Consider the following 22,631-nt stretch of genomic DNA (forward strand, 5'->3'; position numbering starts at 1 on the left):
ACAAGACTAAAAATTAGCTCTATCCAGAATATCAGTCCCATAGGGATACTGATAAAAGTATGAATTTTTAATATTAAGTAGAAGACAAGAAAAAGCAAAAAAAAAAAAAAAAAAAAAAATGCTTATACAAAACAGCAATTGATTCCAAACTAGCTAGTTTGGACACTGACCTAGTCAGGACACCCTTAAGAAAAAGAATTAGAATATGAGTTCCTAGAGGGCAGGAATTAAGTTTCTGCCTTTCCAAGTATCCCCAGCAACATCAATTAGTTATTAATGATCATACTTCTACTGGGATTCAATTACACCTTACAACAAAGATTATATTATTTAATATACTGTCATTATTCACTTTAAATTTACACATGCCTGTCACCTGATCCACTTCATTAACTTAAGACATCCAGTACTAAAACTTGGCATATATAAATTTAAAAGTTTTTCTACAAAAAAATCAATTCCTTGAATAACAAGGGAATGTAAACAACATAAAACCTATTTGAGTATATGTAAAGTAGCCCAAAATGAAAGGCACTTTAAGATAAAGCTGCTGTGGATCCAAGTTTCAAAGTTTTAAATGCTAAATAAATAGGAGCAGAAGGGGTTGATCAATGAAATCGGGGTCGTATTCATCCAGGAAATATAAACACAAACCACAGAAACCAGACAATTTCTTTCTCTTTCTCTCTCTCTCTCTGTATCTCTCTCCTTTCTCTCTGTTTCTCTCTCCCTCCTTCCCTACCTCCCCTCTCTCTTTCTCTCTCCCCCCCCCCCTCTCTCTTTTCCTCCCTCCCCCTCCCCTCAGTTTTCTTTCACAGCATGCTACAATGAAGGCTTAGTAAACTCCCAAATCACTCAGAGGCCCAGGTATTCGTGCGCGTCACTCGCCTTATAGACATCCCCATAGGTGCCACTGCCAACTCGCTGGACCAGCTCGAAGTCGTGCTGGGGATTCCGCCTCAGGATGTCTCCGGTGGGTCGGGCCGGGACCTCCATCTTCCCTCGGTGCTGGGTGCCTTTCTGGCACTGCCCAGGCTGCACCAAGTTCGGGGTCCGATTAATTACGAGGGGCAGCGGCAGCTACGTTTCCAAACATGGAGCTCAGCGATCCTTGTATGCCTCTCCACGCGTGGTAGTTGCCTGCCCCAGAGGAAAATGAGATAAAGACGGAATCAACGCCGCAGCCGAAGGCCCCTGGAAACAGCAGCGCGCTCTCCCGGCCGCCCACTCAGCCCCCAGCAACAACTCCAGCCTGCCAGCGCTCCCCGTTCCCCACCCTCCTCCTCCCCCTCCCGGCTAGAGATCCCGGCTTTTCGGGCCCGCTCCACCCCGCCCCCCTCTCTGCTAGTGCCCCCAGCACCCGGCTCCAGCCTTACTGCCGGTCCCCCGCACCCTTTCCAGCTTGCGTTTATCCCGTCCTCCAAGGTCTCTGCACCTCTGCTGGGCAGAGTTCCGAAATCCCGTCTCCAGCCTGGCCTCAGATCCCCCGCACCCCTTCCTCTGTACGCTCCTCTCTCTGGATCCCGGGATATCCCGGCCTAAGCTTCCCTCTCTGTTCCCTGGGGCCTATACTCTTCCTGTTTGGTGCTCCTGGCTCGGGCTCCCAGCTCCCCTCACGCCGCCGGCCGCTCCAGTACAGCCTCACCCGGGGCAGACGAGCGGCTGAAGTCAAAGAGAACCGAAGATGGAGCGCTTAAGGAAGGGGGGGGGGGGGGGGGGGGGGGGGGGGGGGGGGGGGGGGGGGGGGGGGCCGGCAACAGCGGCCTCGGGGTCTGCGCTCCGCCGGCTGCCCGGGAAAAGGCCCGGCCCGGTTGACTATGCTCCTTGCCTCAGAGGCCCCAGATCCTCCCCGCCCCCCCAGCCTGGGGTGCGGGCCCAGCTCCAGCCGGTACCTGAAGCCGGGGCCCTCGCTCTTTATCTGGCGCCGACGCTGGGCCAGTCTCTTCCTTCTCCCGGCCGCGTCAGGCCAAGGCTCGGAAATGGCGAGGCCTAGCTAGGAGAGAGGATTCGGGGTCGCGCTTCCGCTTCTAGCGGCCTCCCCCGAACTCACCGTGCTCCCCACTCAACGGCCCAGTCTCGGAGTAGCCCGCTCCTCATCCGCCTCCGGAACCGTGTGTGTGTACGTGTGTATGAGTGTGACTATGTATCTTGAGTGTGTATTCCTCTCCAGAGGGCCCGACCTGAACTCTAGCCACATGACTCGAACGCCACCCAGCGGTCTAAGCAAGCCAATACAGCCTCTCCGGCACTCTCCGGAGCCTGGGGACTTGCCCTGGACCTGCCTTCCTCCTTGCGGGCATTCCATTGTCTACCCACACTACTATCCGGGAAAGGAGAAAGAGAGACACCTAGTGGGAGAGGGAACCAAATTCTGGGGAAAGAGAAATGAAAGGAATATGCCCATGATAGCATGACACAGGGGGTGGAGGACAGGGAAGTAAATGCCAGGTGAATTGAGCAGAGGCACACCCTACCCCACCTTGTTTTGCAAAGTGTCCCCTGTGCTATCCTTCCTGAGGTAGCTCAGAACACCTGCACAACCTGTCTCTCGACTGATTTCTCTAAAGAGAAGACTTATGAAGGGGCCTGATTATCTGTCCCAACTGTCTTGTTCAACAGCTTGACAACCTTTCTGCCCTACCAAAAATACAGCTTTTTGTAATGTAATGTAATCCGATCCGATTCTGACAGCCACATATTCAGTATGTGACTTTGGACATCTCATCATATTTGACTGTTTTCTCTAGGTCTCTGCCCAAAAAAAAAAATCCAATACAAAACAAACCCTGAGACTATGAAGGTTTTTCCAATATATACTAAGAAGTTTATGAACCACCGATGACATCAAAATCTTAATAAAGAGCATTAGCAAAAGTTTTAAATGTTAAATAGTTTTTAAAATAGTTACAGTGGATCCTGTGTTTCAGCTCTAATCACATTCTGAAGGTGAATGATATATGAGAAAAGTTATTTTTGTTGTACATCATAGACTTGATCAAAAAGAACAAATGCAAATTGAAGACTTAACTGTCCCACCCTCATACTCATAGTTGATACAGATAGAAAAAAATATAACATTGTTGGAAGAGTTGTGGGAGAATATGCACACTAACATACTACTGATAGAGGTGTGACTTGATCCAAACATTCTGGAAAGCGATTAGGAGCAATATCTAAAAAGTTGTGCATCCTCTTGCACTGTTATGCTACTACTATAAGGCATATGCCCTAAAGACATAGAAGAAATATGGTGAGCACCGGTATAAATAAATATCAATATAAATAACAATAAATACCAAAAATATTTATAGTAGCACTTTTTATTGTGGGAACAGGATATTTTCATTATTCGAAGAATAGCTGAACATGTTGTGGTATGAGAATAATTATTGTAACGTACAACATAACAAAAGGAATGAATTCAGAGAAATTTGGCAGGGCTTACATGAAAAAACAACAACAACAACAACAAAAAACAAAAAAAAAAACACTGCTTTCTCCTGATTCTGCTCCTACCAAACTCCTCTTTTGTCTCCTTAGCTGGATCTTCAGACACTTCACACTCACTAACTTTGGCAGTCCCCCAGAACCCTGTCTGGGACACTTCTTTTCTCCCTCTGTACTATTTTACTTAATGATCTCATAATTTCCCATGGTTTCAATTATCTATATACAGATGACTCTCAGACTTCTTTGTCCACACCTAATCTTTCTTATAATCTCCACTCTCACATCTCTAACTGCTTAATAAACATCTTAAATTCAATTCCACCCAAACCTTTCCCTTCTAAACTTTCCTATTATTGTTGAACCTACTATATTCCTCTCAATCACCCAGGTTTGCAATCTAAGTATCATCCTTGACTCTTTTATAAGTATCATCTCTTGATTCTCTTTAACCCTCCACATCTAATGAGTTATCAAATCCTACCATTTCTATCTTCATGATAACTCATATATGTACCCCTTCTTTCTTCTGACACTGTCACTATCTAGTTGCAGGACTTCATCACCCCATACTTGTATTATTGCACTAGTCTACTGGTTAGTCTCCCTGCCTCAAGACTCTCCCCACTCTATCATCCCCAGTCTATCCCTCCAACATCCATCATTTTTCTTTTTTTGTTGTATTAGTTAATCTTACAGTTATTTTAAATGAAATTTCTCTTTATCTCTTGTTGCTAGGCTTTGTGGACAATATATAGAATTTATATGGTTATAGTTTACATCTTATAATTTTGCTGATATTAATTATGCCAAGTAGTTTTTTATTTGATTCTTTAGGTTCTTCAAGTATGCCATATCATCTGCAAAGAGTGATAGTTTTGTTTACTCATTACCTATTGTAATTCCTTCAATTCCTTTTTCTTTTCTTAATAGTATAGTTAGATTTTTAGTATAATTTTAGTTGATACTGGTGATAATGGGAATCCTTGCTTCAGCTTTGATCTTATTGGGAAACATCTAACTTATCCCTATTTCAAATAATATTTGCTATTGGTTTTAGATAAATACTAATTATTTGGGGTTTTGATGACTTAGAGTGAGTGTAAATAGCAATTGTTTCTCTTCTGGCCAGAAACCCTGACAGTCTTCCCTCATGTGTGTGTGAGTGTGTGAGTGTGTGAGTATGTGTGTGTGTGTGTGTGTGTGTATTTAATAGGCTATCTTTTGCCTCATTTTCTTTTTATCTAGTCTTAAACACAAACACAAACTTAGACCTGGGAAAGATCTTAGCTTAAAAATGCCATTGTTTCCCACTGCATCTGGGATTATCTCCAGTCATCCTGATCTATACCTTACCAATGGATCCAGATGATCCTAGAAGAGAAATTGAGGTTGTTCACTTTGTACCATACTCTGTCTCACTTAAATAAATTCACTTGCAATTTAAGACATCACCCTCTTGATGTCATTGATTCTCTTCAAGAACGAAGGACAATTTAAAATTTTAAGATTAAATTCCAACTATTCTTATGTTTTTTAGTGTTTTTGTTAGGAAATTTGTGTTATATTTTACCAAATTTTTTTTCTGCAACTGTGAAGATAATCATGATTTTTTTTTGTTTTGTTATTGATATGGTCAATTACAATAATAGTTTTCCTAAAATTGAATAAGACTTGCATTTCTGGTATAAATCACACCCAATCATAGCATATTATTTTCGTAATTTATTGTTACAACCTCCTTAATAGTATTTTATTTAAAATTTTTCTTCAGGATTCTTTAGGAAAATTTTCTGGTTTTACTCTTCCTAGTTAAGGTATCAGCATCATATTTGTGTCACAAAAGGAGTTATTTGCCTATTTTTCCAAATAGTTTATATAGTATTGGGATTAACTATTCTTTAAATGTTTAATGGAATTCATTTATAAATACATCTGGTCCTAGGGATTTTTTCTTAAGGAGCTCATTGATGGCTTGCTCAATTTCTTTTTCTAAGATAGGCCTATTTAAGTATTTTATTTCTTCTGTTAATTTGGGCAATTCATATTTTTATAAATATTTGTCCATTTCATTCAGATTTACTGGCATATAATTGGGTAAAATAATTCTTAGTAATTGTTTACATTTCATCTTTAATGATGAAGTCACCCTTTTCATTTTTGATACTGGGAATTTGATTTTCTTTCTTTTTTAAAAAAAACCAAATTAATCAATGATTCACTTAATTTTATTGTGTGTGTGGGGGGGGGGAGTTCCCATAAAAACAACTCTTAAGGTGTATCTAGGGTGGTGCAGTGGAGCACCAGCCCTGAAGTCAGGAAGATCTGAGTTCAAATCTAGCCTCAGACACTTAATACTTTCAGTCTGTGTGACCCTGTGCAAGTCACTTAATCCCAATTTCTTCAGTAAAAAAAAAAAGAAAAGAAAAGAAAAGAAAAAACAGCTCCTAGTTTTGTTAATTCAATGGTTTTCTTACTTTCAATTTTATTAACCTCTCCTTTCATTTTCAAGATTTCCAATTTGGTGTTTAATTGTGGATTTTTAATTTGTTCTTTTTCTGAGATTTTAAAAATTCTATGGCCAAATATTTGATCTGCTTTTTCTCTATTTATTTTTGTAAGCATTTAGAAATATACATTTTCCTCCAAAATACTGCTTTGGCTGCATCCCTTAAATTTTAGTATGTTATCTCATTGTTATCATTCTCTTTAATGAAATCAAGCATTCCTAATAAAAAGATCAGAGCTGAGTAGGAATTAAGAAATGCAAATACAAGCATCAACAGAAACCTAGAAAGGTAAATCTATTTAACTCTTAGAAGGGGCTGTAGAATGTGATAGTGCAATCATTCTAATGAGGAAAAAAAATCAAGTATCCCATAAGAATCTTAAAGTATTCAAAGGGTATTCAGGGAGTTTAAAAAAAAAAAAAGAATATTAGTAGAGCATGGAAAAAATTACATCAGATCTTTGAACAGGGGAAGAATTCATAAGTAAACAAGAGATAGTGAGGTTCACAAGAAGTAAAAATGATCATTTTGATTATATAAAGTGAAGCATTTTTATATAAACAAAACCAATGCAGTTAAAATTAGAAGAGAAGCAGGAAACTGAGGCAAGTTTGAAATCTGTGAAGCAAGTTTTTCTAAGAAAGTTTTTCTCATTAATAAAATAGACAAAAGATATGAATAGACAATTTTCAGAAGAAGAAATTAGGGGCATTTTAGTCATATGAAAAAATGCTCTAAGTCACTATTGATTTGGGAAATGCAAATTAAGATAGTTCTGAGCTACCACTACATACCTTTCAGATTGGCTAAGGTAACAGGAAAAAGATAATGATAAATGTTTAAGGGGATGTGGGAAAACTGGGACACTAATATATTGTTGGTGGAGCTGTGAACTGATCCAACCATTCTGAGTAGTAATATAGAAATGTCCAAAGGCCTATCAAACTGTGCATACCCTTCAACCTACCAATGATTCTACTGGGCTTGTATTCTAGAAATATCAGAAAAAAGGGAAAAGGACTGCAAAATGTGTAGTCATAAGGAACTGGAACTGAGTGGATGCCCATTAGCTGAGGAATGGCTGAATCCAATGAATGCAATGGAATATTATTGTTCTATAAGAAACAATCAGTAGGACAATTTCAGATAGGCCTGGAGAGACTTACATGAACTGATGCTGAATGAAGTGAGTAAAACCAAGAGAACATTGTACACGGTAACAACAAGACTATGTGATGATCAACTGTGATGAACTTGGCGCTTTTCAACAATGAGATGAATCAGGCCAATTCCAATAGACTTGTAATAGAGAAAGCCATTTGCATCCAGAGAGAGGATTTTGGGGAATAAATGTGGATCACAACATTATATTTTCACCTTTTTTTTTGTTGTAGTTTACTTGATTTTTTTTCCTTTTCTCATTTTTTCCCCTTTTGATCAGATTTTTCTTGTGCAGCATGATAAATATGAAAATATGTCTAGAAGAATTGTATATGTTTAAACTATATTGGATTACTTGCTGTCTAGGAGAAGAGTGTGGGGGAAGGCAGGGAAAAGATTTGGAACACAAGTATTTACAAGAATGAATGTTGAAAACCATTTTTGCATGCATTTTGAAAATAAAAAGCTATTTTTTAAAAAATAAGAAAATAAAATAAACAGGGAAGTAAGTCACATTTATAAGAATAAAAGCCATTCCCCAACTAATAAATGGTTTTAGAAAAATCTGGGAAGACTTATAGAAATTGATGCAAAGTGAAGTGAGCAGAATCATGAGAACAATTTACATAGTAACAGCAATTTTAAAAATATCAATTGTGAAAGACTTGGCACAGTTGTCACAATTAAAATTAAGTTCTTATAGAACAATAATATTCCATTACATTCATATACCATAACTGATTCAGCCATTCCCCAATTGATGGGGATCCCCTAAGTTCCAGTTCCTTACCACTACAAAAAGAACTGCTACAAACATTTTTGCACATATAGGTCTTTTTCCTTTTTTTATGATCTCTTTCGCATGCAAATCCAGTAACAGTATTGCTAGATCAAAGAGTATGCATACTTTGATGCATAGTATGCATAGTTTGATAGCCCCAAAGGACTCAAAAAATATTTTTCACCTTTGGATGTAAAACTAATGGATTCAGAGTGTAGATTGAAGCATACTTTTTTCCTCTTTCTCTTTTTTTTCAGAGCATAGTTAATGCAGACATTTGCTTTGCATGACTTCATATTTGCAAAGGTTTTATATTTCTTCCTTTCTCAATGTAGCAAGGACAGAAGGAATGGAGGCAGAGGAAAGGATAGAATTTGGAACTCAAAATAAAATAATAATTTTTTTTAAAAAGTAACCTGAGGGTAATTTGTTTCTGTTCAAGTTTTTAAGAAGGGAGACAAAAGAGGATGAAAGGTAATGAAGGAAGGAGAAAGGAGATGAAATTTGTTATTTCTCATAATTGATGAAGTGTGAAATTATGCAAAGTAAGAAGGGAGCATCAGATTGATGGAAGTGAACCCTGAACACTGAAACTAGATTTGGGGTCTCAGACTCCAAAAAGTCTGGGAAAAAGCATACTTTCCCAGACAAGCCTTTTCCAATTCAATTGAAGATCTTGGTCAAATCACCCTCCATTGATCTTTTGGAAGTGGTCCAGATCCTCTAAATTCCAGACTGGTAAAAAGCCTTAAAAATGATTTTATTTAGTTGGAGATCTGGATCTGATATTCTATTGAGTGGCTTGAAACTCCAAGATAAGGAGTCTTCTTTCAACTGGAAACCTAGGCCTGGGGGCACTGACAACATTGATGGATTTTCATTCAATTTTCAATGGAAGCCCAAGGCTCAGATTGCCAATAAAAGACAATTTTGAACTCCAAATATTGCAGAAGTCTGAAGTAGGATTATGCTTTGCCAAGGAACCTCTCTTCTTGGCACAGCTGCCTGCCAGGACTCTTGCACACTGTGAAGATACCCTCTTCTCAGCGATAACGTTTATTTCCCTAACAGGACCTCTTGCCACTAAGAAGTCTGATTTCCTAGCAAAGTTGGCTTCTCAGCGCTAATAAAAATCCCTTTTGCCATTCAGACTTTTCGGGTTTGTGAATTCTTTCATGTTGGACCTGCATCTCCACCCACAGGGGATTCTCATACTTCAATTCTCTACCACTAGAACTGCATCAAGATGAATCTTACTGTTTTCAGAAATAGATAAAAGACTTCAAATAGACATATAAACCCATATAAAATTACATATATATGCATTACATATACTTCAAACAGTACATTCACTATAGAAATACATCAAAGTCAACAGGGAAACAAATAGATGAAAGAGAGTTGAGAGAAAGGATAATACCTGTGATTGCATAGTCAAAAGCAAAACCTAGAAATTGGATGAATAACAGAGAGGACACGAATGTAATGGAATATTATTTCATTGTAGGAAATGAAAAATAAAAAACAATTTTACCTGATTAATCTATTTATTCAATACCATTCCAATCAAATTGATAAGGTACCAGAGTACAGAAGTGTTGAACTCCCAAAACTATATTGGAGTTTCAAGCTGGTGTCATGAAGTATTTGGAAAGAATTTAGAGGCTTAGACCATCTCCAAATTAAGAGGCAAAGATTTTATTATACTGCTGGCAGTGGGCTGATTTCCAAAAGGGAGTTTTAGCCTTTAACAAGGGAGAAGATGCCATAAAGCGGACAAAATTCCTAGAGAACTTGTTGCCATGAGGCAAGCAGTTACTAATGGACCTTTTATTACAAGGATGAAGGAGGAAATTTTTCAATGAAAGGAATACAAGGAGATAATCCTGTCAGTGTTCCTCCCTAGTAGCCTCAGGGAGTAGCTTGTCTTCCCAATTGTTTACAATAATTCAGGCCCTTACTATTAAGGCCCCTCCCTAAGAGTTACCAAGAACCTACTGTCTTTTTGCAAGGGTCTTATTCACCCCCCTCAAAATTACTAAAAACAGAATTCATTTAGAAAAACAAAACATCAAGAATTTCAAAGAAACTAATGGAAAAAAATGAAAGTAAGGAAATATAAAAGGTGTAGAAGACTTCACATCAAAATATCAAATATCAAAACTACCTGGCTAAAAAATACAAAGCTATATCAGTGAAATAGAACTAACATACAACTGATAGTAAAATATTATAGTAACCTTGTGCTTGACAAATTTAAGTTTTAAAGATAAAGTTTGGTAAAAATTATTAGAAAAGCTGGAAAACAATCTGACAGAAATTGAACATAGATCAGTATCTTAAAACCATGTACCAAGCTAAGATGAAAGGGGTTAAGTGACCAATCCAAGGTCCTGGTCTGCTCATGGCCAGCTCATTAATGTGTCCACGACAGAGGAAGCAGGAGATCTATTTGGTGCAATTGGAACACCAAAAACATACAAGTTGATCCCAGCATCAGAGAAGAAGGTGTCCAGCAAGGGCCAAGGTCACCAGCATATCTTCAAGCTGAAAAACTCCATCAAAGTTTCTGAAGCAGTTTCTACCATCATTACTGCAGAATCAATATTTCATAAGGAAATGTATTATCAAATTGGAGATGCTCTATCTGTAGTTGATGAACAAAATAGAAAAAAGTAGTAATGCTCAGAATAGGGGCTTTAACCAGTACTGTGAGAAGAACAACAAGGCACTAAAAGAGCTCATCCTGTTGTACCACAGTTCCCTTTTAATGTCGTGACCCAGTTTCTCTAATTGTTCTATTTAGTTACTCTGCCTCAGGTTATAACCTTTGCCTCTTAATGTTTGATGAGATAAAGGTCTACCTCAGTTGTTCTGCCCCAAAACCCCAGTCTGTAATCATTCCCTCTTAAATGGTTGATGAGATAAAGGTTTTATATCTTTAGGCTATAATCATTTCTTCTTAATGTTTGACAGGATAAAGGTTTAACCATTTTAGATGTCATTAGACTATCAGTAACCTCTCCAGTACCTCCCTCCATTGTGTCATCCTAGGTGCCTCCCCCCCTTAGGTTATCCCCATCCAGGTACCTCCCCCATTATGTCATTGTTCTTGTTATCCTATAAAAGAGTCTTTCTGTCTAATGCTCAGTGCTAGGTTCTTTGAGATGATAGTCTTGTCCAGCCCTGGAACCAATATGCATTTGGTCCCAATATATCTCTCCATTTAATAAACTATTAAATTGGTCTCTAATCTCTGTCTTGCTCAGTTTCTTCGGCACTACAATCCCCACAATGGCCAATCCCAAAGATCAGTTTGATCCAGCATCTTATATCATAGAACCAGAAGAGGACTGTGTGGGATGCAAAATACCCCTACCCAAAATGACTACTTAAAGTTCACTCAAAGTAGAAAGTATAAAAGGTTATTTATTATAGCACCTCATGACTGGTGCGGCAGTTCCACTTCGAGATAAAGAAACTCACAGCAAGAGGGCCCAAGACTTGTGGGTACACATCGTTTCTATAGATTTTTGTTACAAGAGATTACACTACAAATTAGAAAGCATTAAGAAGTGTGGGGCCTCCTAATTGGATATCACTGCCAAAAAAAAAAATAGATGGGAATAGCATGTTTCAGTTTCCCTAAAATTACCTGCTTTTTAGGAAACCACAAATCAGCAGTTAATTAAGCTGACAGTGTTTAAACTAATAGGCTAAATAATGTCAAACATTAAATGCCACCAGTTTCAGTTAAGTAAATGTGTCTGTAACTGGCCTAGGTTTAAGTAAATAGAGGCCTACACATAGGTCATAGACAGATACAGAAATAATGAAAATAAAATAAAGAAAAAGCATTCACATCCCTGTAAGTTCTTCATCTCATTTTTCCATTCCATACAGGATGTTCCAAGGAAAATGGAATATTTGGAATTTGTTTATCATGCATCTTCAGAATATTTCAAGTCTCAAATCTTGACATTCCCCACTGTCTTCACTAGACCAGAGAAAGGGTACATATACACTTATGTTGGCCCTACTCCTATTGTGTCAATTGGACAAAATAACTTGTAGTCTAAGATGGCTTTTTAAGACTGAATTTTCCCATATTCTCTGTCATAGCATTAAAAAATGTCCCTCAGTATACTTATTGAAATTGTTGGTTAGCTGAACAAATAACTTTTTAAAAAACCTTTCATTATTACTAGATAGGCAAGTAGTATATTCTTAGATATAGTTAGTTTTTTCTTCACTCATTTATAATCAATCTTTTTAAAAAAATTATTCTGAAGAGGTACCTATATAAAATAGGATAGCATAGATATCTACTTTGCTAAAATAGAATCTCCTGCAATGGAAGAAGCTTTTGATGAAGCTACCTTCATCCTTGCTTTTCTCAGAATATATTCCTGCCATCAGTGTAATGATGCATGTGTTAGCTTCTTATTCCAAAAGATGATAAGTTCTGATGGATATGGCTCTTCTCAACAATGATCTTGAGATGAAAGAGCCATCTACACCTAGAGTAGTGTGGATCACAACAGCACTTTTACTTCTTTTGTTGCTGTTTGCTTGAATTTTATTTTCTTTTTCATTTTTTCCCTTTTTGACCTGATTTTTCTTGTGCAGCAAGATAATTGTATAAATACATATGCCTATATTGGATTTACATATATTTTTTACCATGTTTAACATATATTAGATTACTTGCCATCTAGGGGAGGGAGTGGGGGGAATTGGAACATGAGGTTTTGCAAGAGTGAATGATGAAAAATTATCCTTGCATATGTTTTGAAAATAAAAACTTCAATTAAAAAAAAAGAACATGAGTCATTCCCCAATTGTTAAATGATATGAACAGGCAGTTTTTCAATGAAGAAATCTTCAAGAAGTCAAAGAAACTATAATAGTCATATGAAAAAATGCTCTAAATCATTATCGATTAGAGAAATGCAAATTTAAGCACCTTTGAGATATCATCTTCTGCCTATCAAATTGGCTAAAATTGGGGAATGGCTAAATAAATTGCAGTAAATGATTGTGATAATCCAACTGTTTATGAATACATATACGTGTGTGTGTGTGTGTGTGTGTGTGTGTGAAGTATGTGTACATATATATTATTCTTCTCCAGGATAGGGTGGGTAGGAAAAAAAAATAAAAGTGCACAGCAGAAAACAAAAGAAAACTTATAAGGAAACACAGAAAAGCTAGATAGCTTTGAAAACAACATGTAGTATGTATTACATGTTTTTGTTGTTTTTTTAAGTAAATAAATGTATAGTTTTATATTGAATCCTCTCCTTACATTCTGTTGTGTGCATGGAAATGTTCTTTTTTTTCTCATTTTGTATTTAAGTTTAAAATGAATAAAAAATTACAAAAAGAAATTAAAAATATGATTGCAGAGAATCTAGGTAGTATGAATTGCTAAAGTCTGAAATGAGTAATAATAATTTATACCAGTGATGTGGCTTATGTAACATCAAAAGGGGTTATCGGATTCCTGGCACATGAAGTAATGGATAACAGATTGGTTTTGGACTATTATGGACATGTATAATTCCTCATGTCGTTTCATATTATTTGTTACATCACTATTAGCCTGTGTTATTTTGCTATGTGCTTATGTAAATTACATAACTATGTGTAATAAGTCCCATGTTGATGGATTTATGTATACCTGTTTCAACTGAGACCCTTCAGAAACCTGCTAATCTGGTTTCATTCCCCTTTTCCTTTGGTGTTTTCATCTCCCTTCCTGAGACGTCAGGGAGAACATGATCACCTCCTTTTTTGGTGTTTTCACCCATTTTGTGAGGAGTCAGAGAAGGCATGCTCACCTCCTTTTTGGGGTTCTCACCTTGTTGAGAACTCAGGGAGGGTATGACCACCTATGTTCTAAAACAAAAGAAAGTGGGAGATGTTATGGGCCAGAACTCTGAACTTGAAACAAGGATTCTGTGCTAAATCAGTGGAATTGATGAAACAATGGTTATCTAATTTATCATGGTGATTAATAGTTCTCTAAGTTCAGTATGACTGATTTAATCTTAAAACAAATAATGGCTTCCTAGTGATATAATGACTGGTTTATACTCAGTGTAGAACATATAAGCTAGGAGCCTCAGCCAGATTGAGAAAGGGCAGAGAAGACAAAGGACTGGAGGCAGAAACACAAGCTCTCAGAGCCAAGAAGAGAGATTCATTCCATCTTTGGTCAGGCTCCTGGTGGTTCTCCTGGGGGACTGAGAGACAGATTCTTCATCTCATCTCACTCCCTATGGTGGCAGGCCTGTCCTCCTGCATTTTGTCCATTGAAACCAAGTCCCCTCTGAAGGCCAAGAGAAAGCTAGCTGAGCACCAGGTGAAGGAGACAATAAAGACTTTTGGACTTTAACATCTGGCTATTCTTGTGGTGATTACTTAACTGAAAAAGAAGGCTATCCCAAGACCTCCAGAAAACCAAATGAGAACACTACATTTTGGTGTCCAAACGTGGAACTAAGAACTTACATTTTTGACCCAGAAATTAGGGCAAGTACAAAAAACAGACAAGAAGGAAACTTTGTTAAGGGCTAAAGTAGTATTCCAGCTGAAATGGGACACATGTTTAGAAAAGAGCCTTCTTTTCCACTTCAAAGAAAATGTGTAGAGAACATGGTTAAACGCATTAAAATCCAAGGTTAATTGTAACTTGGGAGCAGATCATTGAACTTTTAGAAACATAACAGTACACATCTCCTTGGTTCTCAAAGGAAAAAGAAGAGTGGAAATTAGTAGGAGAGCAACTATGTGAATACTACAATGATAATGGTACCAATTCAATTTCTAAAGAAACTTTATATATATATATATATATATATATATATATATATATAAAACTTAATACAATTGGCTTTAAGGAATTATATAAGTATTAGAATAAAAAAAGAAGAAAGAACAGGAGGGGGAGGATACAGAGAAACTAGGTGAAAAGGATGAAGAATTACATAAGAAAAGAGTTAAGTACAATTCTGATGAAATTAAGGAGTATAGTGCTTCACAGCAGAAGCCTTTAGGGCATTTCCCCATCCCCTGACCTACTCTCCTCAATAACCCTTCATGGGTGGTGGGAGAAGGGGGGGGGAGGGGCAGTAACACAATTAGCACCACTTATGAAGTAGTCTACTACAAGATTACAAAAGGCACTTTTTAAAGCTAAAAAAGGACAGGATATATCTGATTTGATAAATACATACCCTGTGATTGAAAAATTTGGTTCTTTAGTTCAAGTCAAGACAAGATACACTCCTTTTGATCTGGAAATTATTAAATATTTGAAAAAAGGGTTGCACTCTTTATGGGACTACATCTTCTTATATTAAGATGGTATTAGAGAATTTTGTTTATTAAAATTTAACCCTAGTGATTGGAAATCCATAGCAAGGACATGTTTAGAACCTGGATAAAACTTGTTGTGGCTTTCTGAGTATAGTGAACTCTGTAGAATACAAGCCCAATGAAACAGGCAAACTGGAGTTAAGATACACCAACTAGCAGGTAAAGATCAGTATTGCAGATACTTCAGCACAGATTAATTACCCTATAGCATCATATGAGCAAATTGCTGCTGCTGCAATAAAAGTTTGGGGATCCCTCCTAGGAAAAGATGGAGGGGAAGACTTCAAAAATAGACAAGGTCCAAATGAACCCTTTGCTGATTTTGTGGAGCATGTGCAGACAGCTGTCACAAAAACCATTGGAGAAAATGCAGTTACAGGAATTATGATAAGACAAATTGCTAAAGAAAATGCTAATGAGGTTTGTAGAAGAATTATTCTGGGACTACACAAGAATGCTCCTTTAGAAAGCATAAGATGCTGTGCTACAGTGGGCACAAATGCCTTTTATACCCAGGCTACAATGCAGAACATGTGAAGACAGGGTCCCTCTTGGCAAGGGACTTCCAGAGAGAATCATCAATGCTTTAAATATATTAAAGCAAAGCATCTGAAAGCTCAATGTAGGCAAAGAGATAGTGTGAGAGGACAGGGTGAGAAAATAAGACCCAAAACCCTATGTCCAAAATGCAACTGAGGCTTCCACTGGGCCTCAGACCCAGGGAAATACATCCAGAGAGTCTTTAGAAGTTCAGTACTCTGATATGATCAATCAGCAGAGAAGCAATCTGATGGAAGAAAGGAATTACATGTTCAATTAGCCAAAAAGCAATCAAATGGAAGAAAGGGATTATAACTAGGGAGAATGTAGACTTTTTTAACCCGACAGAAGGACAGTGTCCAGTGCAAATAGCTCAATGTAATTACCAGATGATGAGGAGAGATTTGGAAAGTGGTGAATGAAAGGGACCAGATAAGTTAACTGCTTGGGGGAGAGGGTTTGCTTGTATTTCTACAGATGGAGAAGGAATTAGATGGGTGCCATCGAGTCGTATTTACCTTGTCCATCGGAGAGACACAGAAACAGAGAAAAACCACAAAACAAAGAAGACCTGAGAAATATCTGACAGTGAAAGAGCATGGCTAATAGACTGTTACAGAATTTCAAAACCCACAGGAATCATTGGATTCCCTGAGATAAAAAATTGTTGATAGGACTGTTGCAGAACTTCAAAACTTGCAAGAATCATTGGATTCTCTGACACACAAAGTGATGGACAATAGATTGGTTTGGGACTATTTCTAGGACTTATGACATGTATAATTCCTCATGTTGATTCATGTTTGTTACAACACTACTATACTGTGTTACTATGTGCTTATATAATAACTCCCATGTTGATGGATTTAGGTATACCTGTTTCAAGTGAGACTCTTCAGAAATCCGCTAATTTGATTTGATTCCCTATTTCCTTTGATGTTTTCATCTCCCTTCCTAAGACATCAGGGAGGGCATGATCACCTCCTTTTTTGGGTTTTCATACCTTTTTTTAGCAGTCAGGGAAGGTGTGATCACCTCCTTTTGGGGGTTCTCACCTCCTTGAGAAGTCAGGGAGGGCATAACAACTTATGCTCTAAAACAAAAGAAAGCGGGAGATGTTATGGACCAGAAATCTAAAACAAGGATTCTTACAAGAGGTTAAGTCAGTGGAATTGATGAGACAATGGTTATTTAATTTATCATGGTGCTGAATAGTTCTCTAATTTCAGTATGATTGATTTAATCTTACAATAAATAATGGCTTCCTAGTGATATAATGATTGGTTTATACTCAGTGTAGAGCATATAAGCTGGGAGCTCAAACTCTCAGGGTGAAGGAGAGAGAGAGATTCATTTCCATCTTCATCAGCCTTGTGGTGGCTGGCCTAGCCACCTGCACTTCTCCACTGAAACAAAGACTCTGAAAGGCCTCTAAGAAAGCTAGCTGAAGCCCCAGGCAAAAAGACAAGACTTTGAAGGAGACAATAAAGGATTTGGACTTTAACAAAACTTGGCTATTCTTGTGGTGATTACTCTACTAAAATGAAGGCTGCCCTAAGACCTCAAGAAAACCAAACTAAGAACACTACAATTTCCTAAAGTTTTTCTGAGGCTTAAATGAAATAATAATAAAGTGCTTACTACTGATGAGGTTTGGTGCAAAGCAGAGAGTTGTGGGAACCCCTTCTGGTCAGCGCAGGTCCTTTGTAAAAAAAAAATTTATGAACCCAAAAAGTTAGACTGGCAAAAAGAAATTTATTGGCACTGAGAAGTCAGCTTTTGCTAGGAGACTAACTTCCTCATGGCAAGGTCTCAACAAAAAAAGTAAAGATCTAGCAGAGAAGTCCTGGCATAAAGATAAACAAAGGGTATAGAGAAATCCTGGCAGAAAGAAAGAAAGGTTAATGCTGAGTAAAGGGTGTCTTCTCAGCAGTTAAGGGATCCTAGCAGGCAGGGGATCCTGGCAGGCAGTTATGCCAAGGAGAGTTCCCTTGGCCTGGCATGTTCCTTCTTTGGCCCTCTGACATTCCCCTATTAGGGAAATGGAGGCTGAGAAGAGAGAATGCCTTCTCATTAGACAGGGTCCTCGAAACAGAGCAAACTACTTTGGACTTTCTTCCAGGTCCTGACAGAAAAGTAGGTGAGAGAGATAAAGAGGGATTAATGATGAAAGGAGAATATCTTCTCAGTGGGCAGGAAGTCCTGACAGACAGCTATGCCAAGGAAAGAAAGAGAGGGGTTCTGTGGCATAGTATAGACCTGCTTTTAGTTCCTCTACAAAGAAATGAGCCCCAAAGTTGCTTTTTTAAAAGAGATTTGAGACTAAAGTTTCAATTGAATGAGGTTACTGCTGCCAGGCCTAGATTTCCAATACAATATGGGAACATTTACTGGGAATGGTACTGAGCCAATCTTCAGCTCAATAAGAGTCTATAGAAATCTAAATCTAGTAATCCTGGACTCAACTAGTCCCACCAAGATAACAGAATGAAACCACTTTATCTTAATTCCCTGAGGCAGGCCTCTCCAGGAGAGTTTCTCAAGCCTTTCCCCCAAAGTCAGAGGACAGCTTCAGGGTCCCCTCCATCAATGCTGTGCCTGGCATATAGTAAACACTAGACAAATGTTAGCAATTATTATTTTGAATTGTGGTTGTTTTGCTACCAGAGTATTGCTTCAATTATTTTGGCATATACACCATTTAAAAAAAATTTACCCAGCTCAAGATATGTTCTACATAGTGGAATGACTAAGTTAAAGGGTTGAATATTTTTGCAATTTTTTTCCATAACTTTCTCAGAAAAATGAGACCAAAGCCCTGTCCCACTAAAGAAGTAAGCAAGCATGGTTAACTCCCCTCCAATACTGGCCATTTCCTATTTTAATGCATCTTGGTGTATTGAAGCTAAGGTGAATGAGCAATGCATATTATTATTTAGCGATTTCAAGCATTTTAAAATAGCTGATACTCTGCAATTCACATTTTGAAAATTTTCAATTAAAAAGTTTTAATATGAGAATAGTTTGACCAGAAGCTGGGCTGCTTCTCAGGGATTAAAAAAGTTTCTAACACCAGACTACTGGAACTCTGAGGGTTACCAAAAAGTAACAGGTGATGCCATCTATTATTGGGAAATGAAACAATAGTATCTGGGATGCCTTCTCTCCTAGGTTGCTCCAAAAAAAATCTTTAGGAACTCAAACTGGGCCCCTCAGGCAGCTCCCTATCTTTTTTTTTAATTTAATTTTTTTTATTATAATAACTTTTTATTGACAGAACACATGCCAGGATAATTTTTTACATTATCCCTTGCACTCACTTCTGTTCCACTTTTTCCCCTCTCTCCCTCCACCCTCTCCCCTAGATGGCAAGCAGTCCTATATATGTTGAATATGTCGCAGTATATCCTAGATACAATATATGTGTGCAGGACCAAACAGTTCTTTTGTTGCACAGGGAGAATTGGATTCAGAAGGTAAAAATAACCCGGGAAGAAAAACAAAAATGCAAACAGTTTACATTCATTTCCCAGTGTTCTTTCTTTGGGTGTAGCTGCTTCTGTCCATCATTGATCAATTGAAACTGAATTAGGTCTCTTTGTCAAAGAAATCCACTTCCATCAGAATACATCTTCATACAGTATCATTGTTGAAGTATATAATGATCTTCTGGTTCTGCTCATTTCACTTAGCATCAGTTCATGTAAGTCTCTCCAATCCTCTCTGTATTCATCCTGCTGGTCATTTCTTATAGAACAATAATATTCCATAACATTCATATACCACAATTTACCCAACCATTCTCCAATTGAAGGGCATCCATTCATTTTCCAGTTTCTAGCCACTACAAACAGGGCTGCCACAAATATTTTGGCACATACAGGTCCCTTTCCCTTCTTTAGTATCTCCTTGGGGTATAAGCCCAGTAGTAGCACTGCTGGGTTAAAGGATATGCACAGTTTGATAACTTTTTGGGCATAATTCCAGATTGCTCTCCGGAATGGTTGGATTTGTTCACAACTCCACCAACAATGCATCAGTGTCCCAGTTTTCCCGCATCCCCTCCAACAAACATTATTTTTTCCTGTCATCTTAGCCAATCTGACAGGTGTGTAGTGTTATCTCAGAGTTGTCTTAATTTGCATTTCTCTGATCAATAATGATTTGGAACACTCTTTCATATGAGTGGTAATAGTTTCAATTTCATCATCTGAAAATTATCTGTTCATATCCTTTGACCATTTATCAATTGGAGAATGACTTGGTTTCTTATAAATTAGAGTTAGTTCTCTATATATTTTGGAAATGAGGCCTTTATCAGAGCCTTTAACTGTGAAGATGTTTTCCCCGTTTGTTGCTTCCCTGATAATTTTGTTTGCATTAGTTTTGTTTGTACAAAAGCTTTTTAATTTGATGTAATCAAAATTTTCTATTTTGTGTTCAATAATGATCTCTAGTTCATCTTTGGTCACAAATTTCTTCCTCCTCCACAGGTCTGAGAGATAAACTATCCTATGTTCCTCTAATTTATTTATGATCTTGTTCTTTATGCCTAAATCATGGACTCATTTTGATCTTATCTTGGTGTACGGTGTTGAGTGTGGGTCCATCCCTAATTTCAGGCAGCTCCCTTTCATAATACATTTCTATCCTCTCTACCAGGTCAAGGAGGATTGATCTGTATCAAGAAAAGCGCTAAATCGGGGCGGAGCCAAGATGGCGGAGAAGACACACGCGACTTTCTAAGCTCTTCTCTTACCCTCGTTACCAATATTATATCGAGCCTCAAAAATAGTCTTGACTGCTACAATTCGGAAAGATAAGAAGTAGAACAACTCACCTGCCAAAGAAAATCTGCAGTCTCGCCAAAAAGGTTGGTTACGGGGCCAGGGGGAGATCAAGGAGACGGGAGAGAAATTAGGTTCCGAGGAGAGTCTCAAACCGAGGGTGAAAGCACAGATCTCAGCACAAGCGCCGCAGCCCCAACCCACAGTAAGGGCTTTTCCTTGGGGTAGTTGTGATCCTGCACGGCAGGAGGACGAGCCCGGGTTAGCCTCCAATCTGCACAGTGGGGAGCTCGCTTAGGGCCATAGAGCTTTTCCAGGGCCGATTTGCATTGGGCAGAGACACTGGGGCAGAGTTCCGGGCGGTCTGCAGGTCTGCGCCAGCTGCTAAACTACAGTCCCACAAGAGGCTCCGGCCTGGGGCAGTGACACTTTCACCACTTAGTTCAGCCTAGGGCAATCGATAATCCACTCAGCCCTACTAAGCCGCTTTGATAGCTCGGCCAGTGCTGAATCCACTTCCTGTTGGGGGAAGGGAAAACTCACCCAGAGCACTCCATACCCTCGGAGCCGGAAATCATGAAATCTTTCCCTGCTCTGCAGAGGAAGCTTGGTAACCCCTTGCCTAGGAGACCACCCTAAAGGCTTTAAAACATGAATAAAAAGATGAAAAGAACAATCGACAGCTTCTATGCAGAAAAAGAGCAGGTCAGCAAACCTGAAGAGACCCTCAAACAGCAAAATGCATCAGACTGTCCTCCTTTACATAATTCTCTCATAGAAGAGACCATTAAAAGTCTCAAAAGAGAGTTAGAAGATAAATGGGGAAAGGAAAGAGAAGCCTTACAAGAGAGCAACAACTTCCTGAAATACGAATTGAAAAGTTAAAAATTCCCAGGAAGTGCAAATTGGTGAATTGGAAAAATAAAAAATCACAGGAAAGTAAGAATTGTGAATTGAAAATAAAGAATTCACTAGAAAGTAGGATCCGTGAATTGAAAAAGACAAAGAACACACAAGAAAGTAGGATCGTGAATTGAAAAGAAAATAATTCACTAAAAAAAAATTAGTGAAATGGAAAAATTCCACAGACCAAAACAATACATTCAAAAACTCAATTGACATATACAGAAAGAAGTAAAAAGCTAATGAAGAAAATAATTTTAAAAATTAGAACTGAACAAATTGAAACTAATGATGCATTGAGACAGCAAGAATCAGTCAAGCAAAACCAAAAAATGACAAACTGAAAACCATGAATTATCTACTTGCTAAAATGACAGACTTGGAAAATAGATCTAGGAGAGATAATCTGAGGATTATTGACTTTCCAAACTATGATGAAAAAAAGAGCCTAGATACTATTTTACAAGAAATCATCAAAGAGAACTGCCCAGATGTAATAGAATCAGAAGGTAAAATAGGCATTGAAAGAATTCATCAACACCTTCTGAAAGAAACCCTAAAATAAAAACACAAGGAATATTGTGGCAAAATTTCAGAACTATCTGATAAAGGAAAAATTTTACAAGCAGCCAAAAACCATTTAAATACCGAGGTGCCAAATAAGGATCACCCAGGATCTGGCTGCCTCTACATTAAAGGAAAGAAGGGCCTGAATATGATATTCGAAAGGCACAAGAACTTGGGATGCAGCCAAGAATAAACTACCCAGCTAAGCTTGAGCATTTTCTTCCAGGGAAGAAGATGGACATTTAATGAAACAAATGAATTCCATTTGTTTCTGAAGAAAAACCAGAATTAAACAAAAAATTTGATCTCCAAGAATAGAACTCAAGAGATGCAGAAAAGGTAAAATAACTCTTGAGAATTGTATTTCTGTTGTGGATATACAAAAAATACATGTAAAATTTGATAGTACTGATATAACATAAAAAAGGGAAGTAGATATGGAAAAGGGATGATGGCAGAATAAGGTGGGAAGGAGGGATAAAAAGAGGGAAACCACATCCCACAAAGAGGCTAAGGAAACTTATCATATCTGAGGGAATTTAGAGAGGGGAG

General features: G+C 38.0%; 1 protein-coding gene across 3 annotated transcripts in view; it reads right to left on the bottom strand.

Annotated features, from left to right (window-relative positions):
• Nucleotides 1-2,225, bottom strand: part of MAP4K5 (mitogen-activated protein kinase kinase kinase kinase 5) — a 205,718-nt gene extending 203,493 nt beyond the window's left edge. Inside the window, exons 1-2 of one of the 3 annotated variants that reach the window (XM_031952973.1) lie at nucleotides 2,051-2,225; nucleotides 889-1,140 (exon numbers count right to left, since the gene is read on the bottom strand). In XM_031952973.1, coding sequence (XP_031808833.1) covers nucleotides 889-996 — 108 coding nt within the window. In that variant the 5' untranslated portion in view covers nucleotides 997-1,140; nucleotides 2,051-2,225. Of the gene's footprint in view, nucleotides 1-888; nucleotides 1,141-1,892 lie in introns of all 3 variants that reach the window. The other 2 variants (XM_031952971.1, XM_031952972.1) reach the window with 2 other exon arrangements.
• Nucleotides 2,226-22,631: the final 20,406 nt, after the last annotated feature.

This window comes from Sarcophilus harrisii, chromosome 2 (assembly GCF_902635505.1).
Source record: "Sarcophilus harrisii chromosome 2, mSarHar1.11, whole genome shotgun sequence".
Taxonomy (NCBI): Eukaryota; Metazoa; Chordata; class Mammalia; order Dasyuromorphia; family Dasyuridae; genus Sarcophilus; species Sarcophilus harrisii.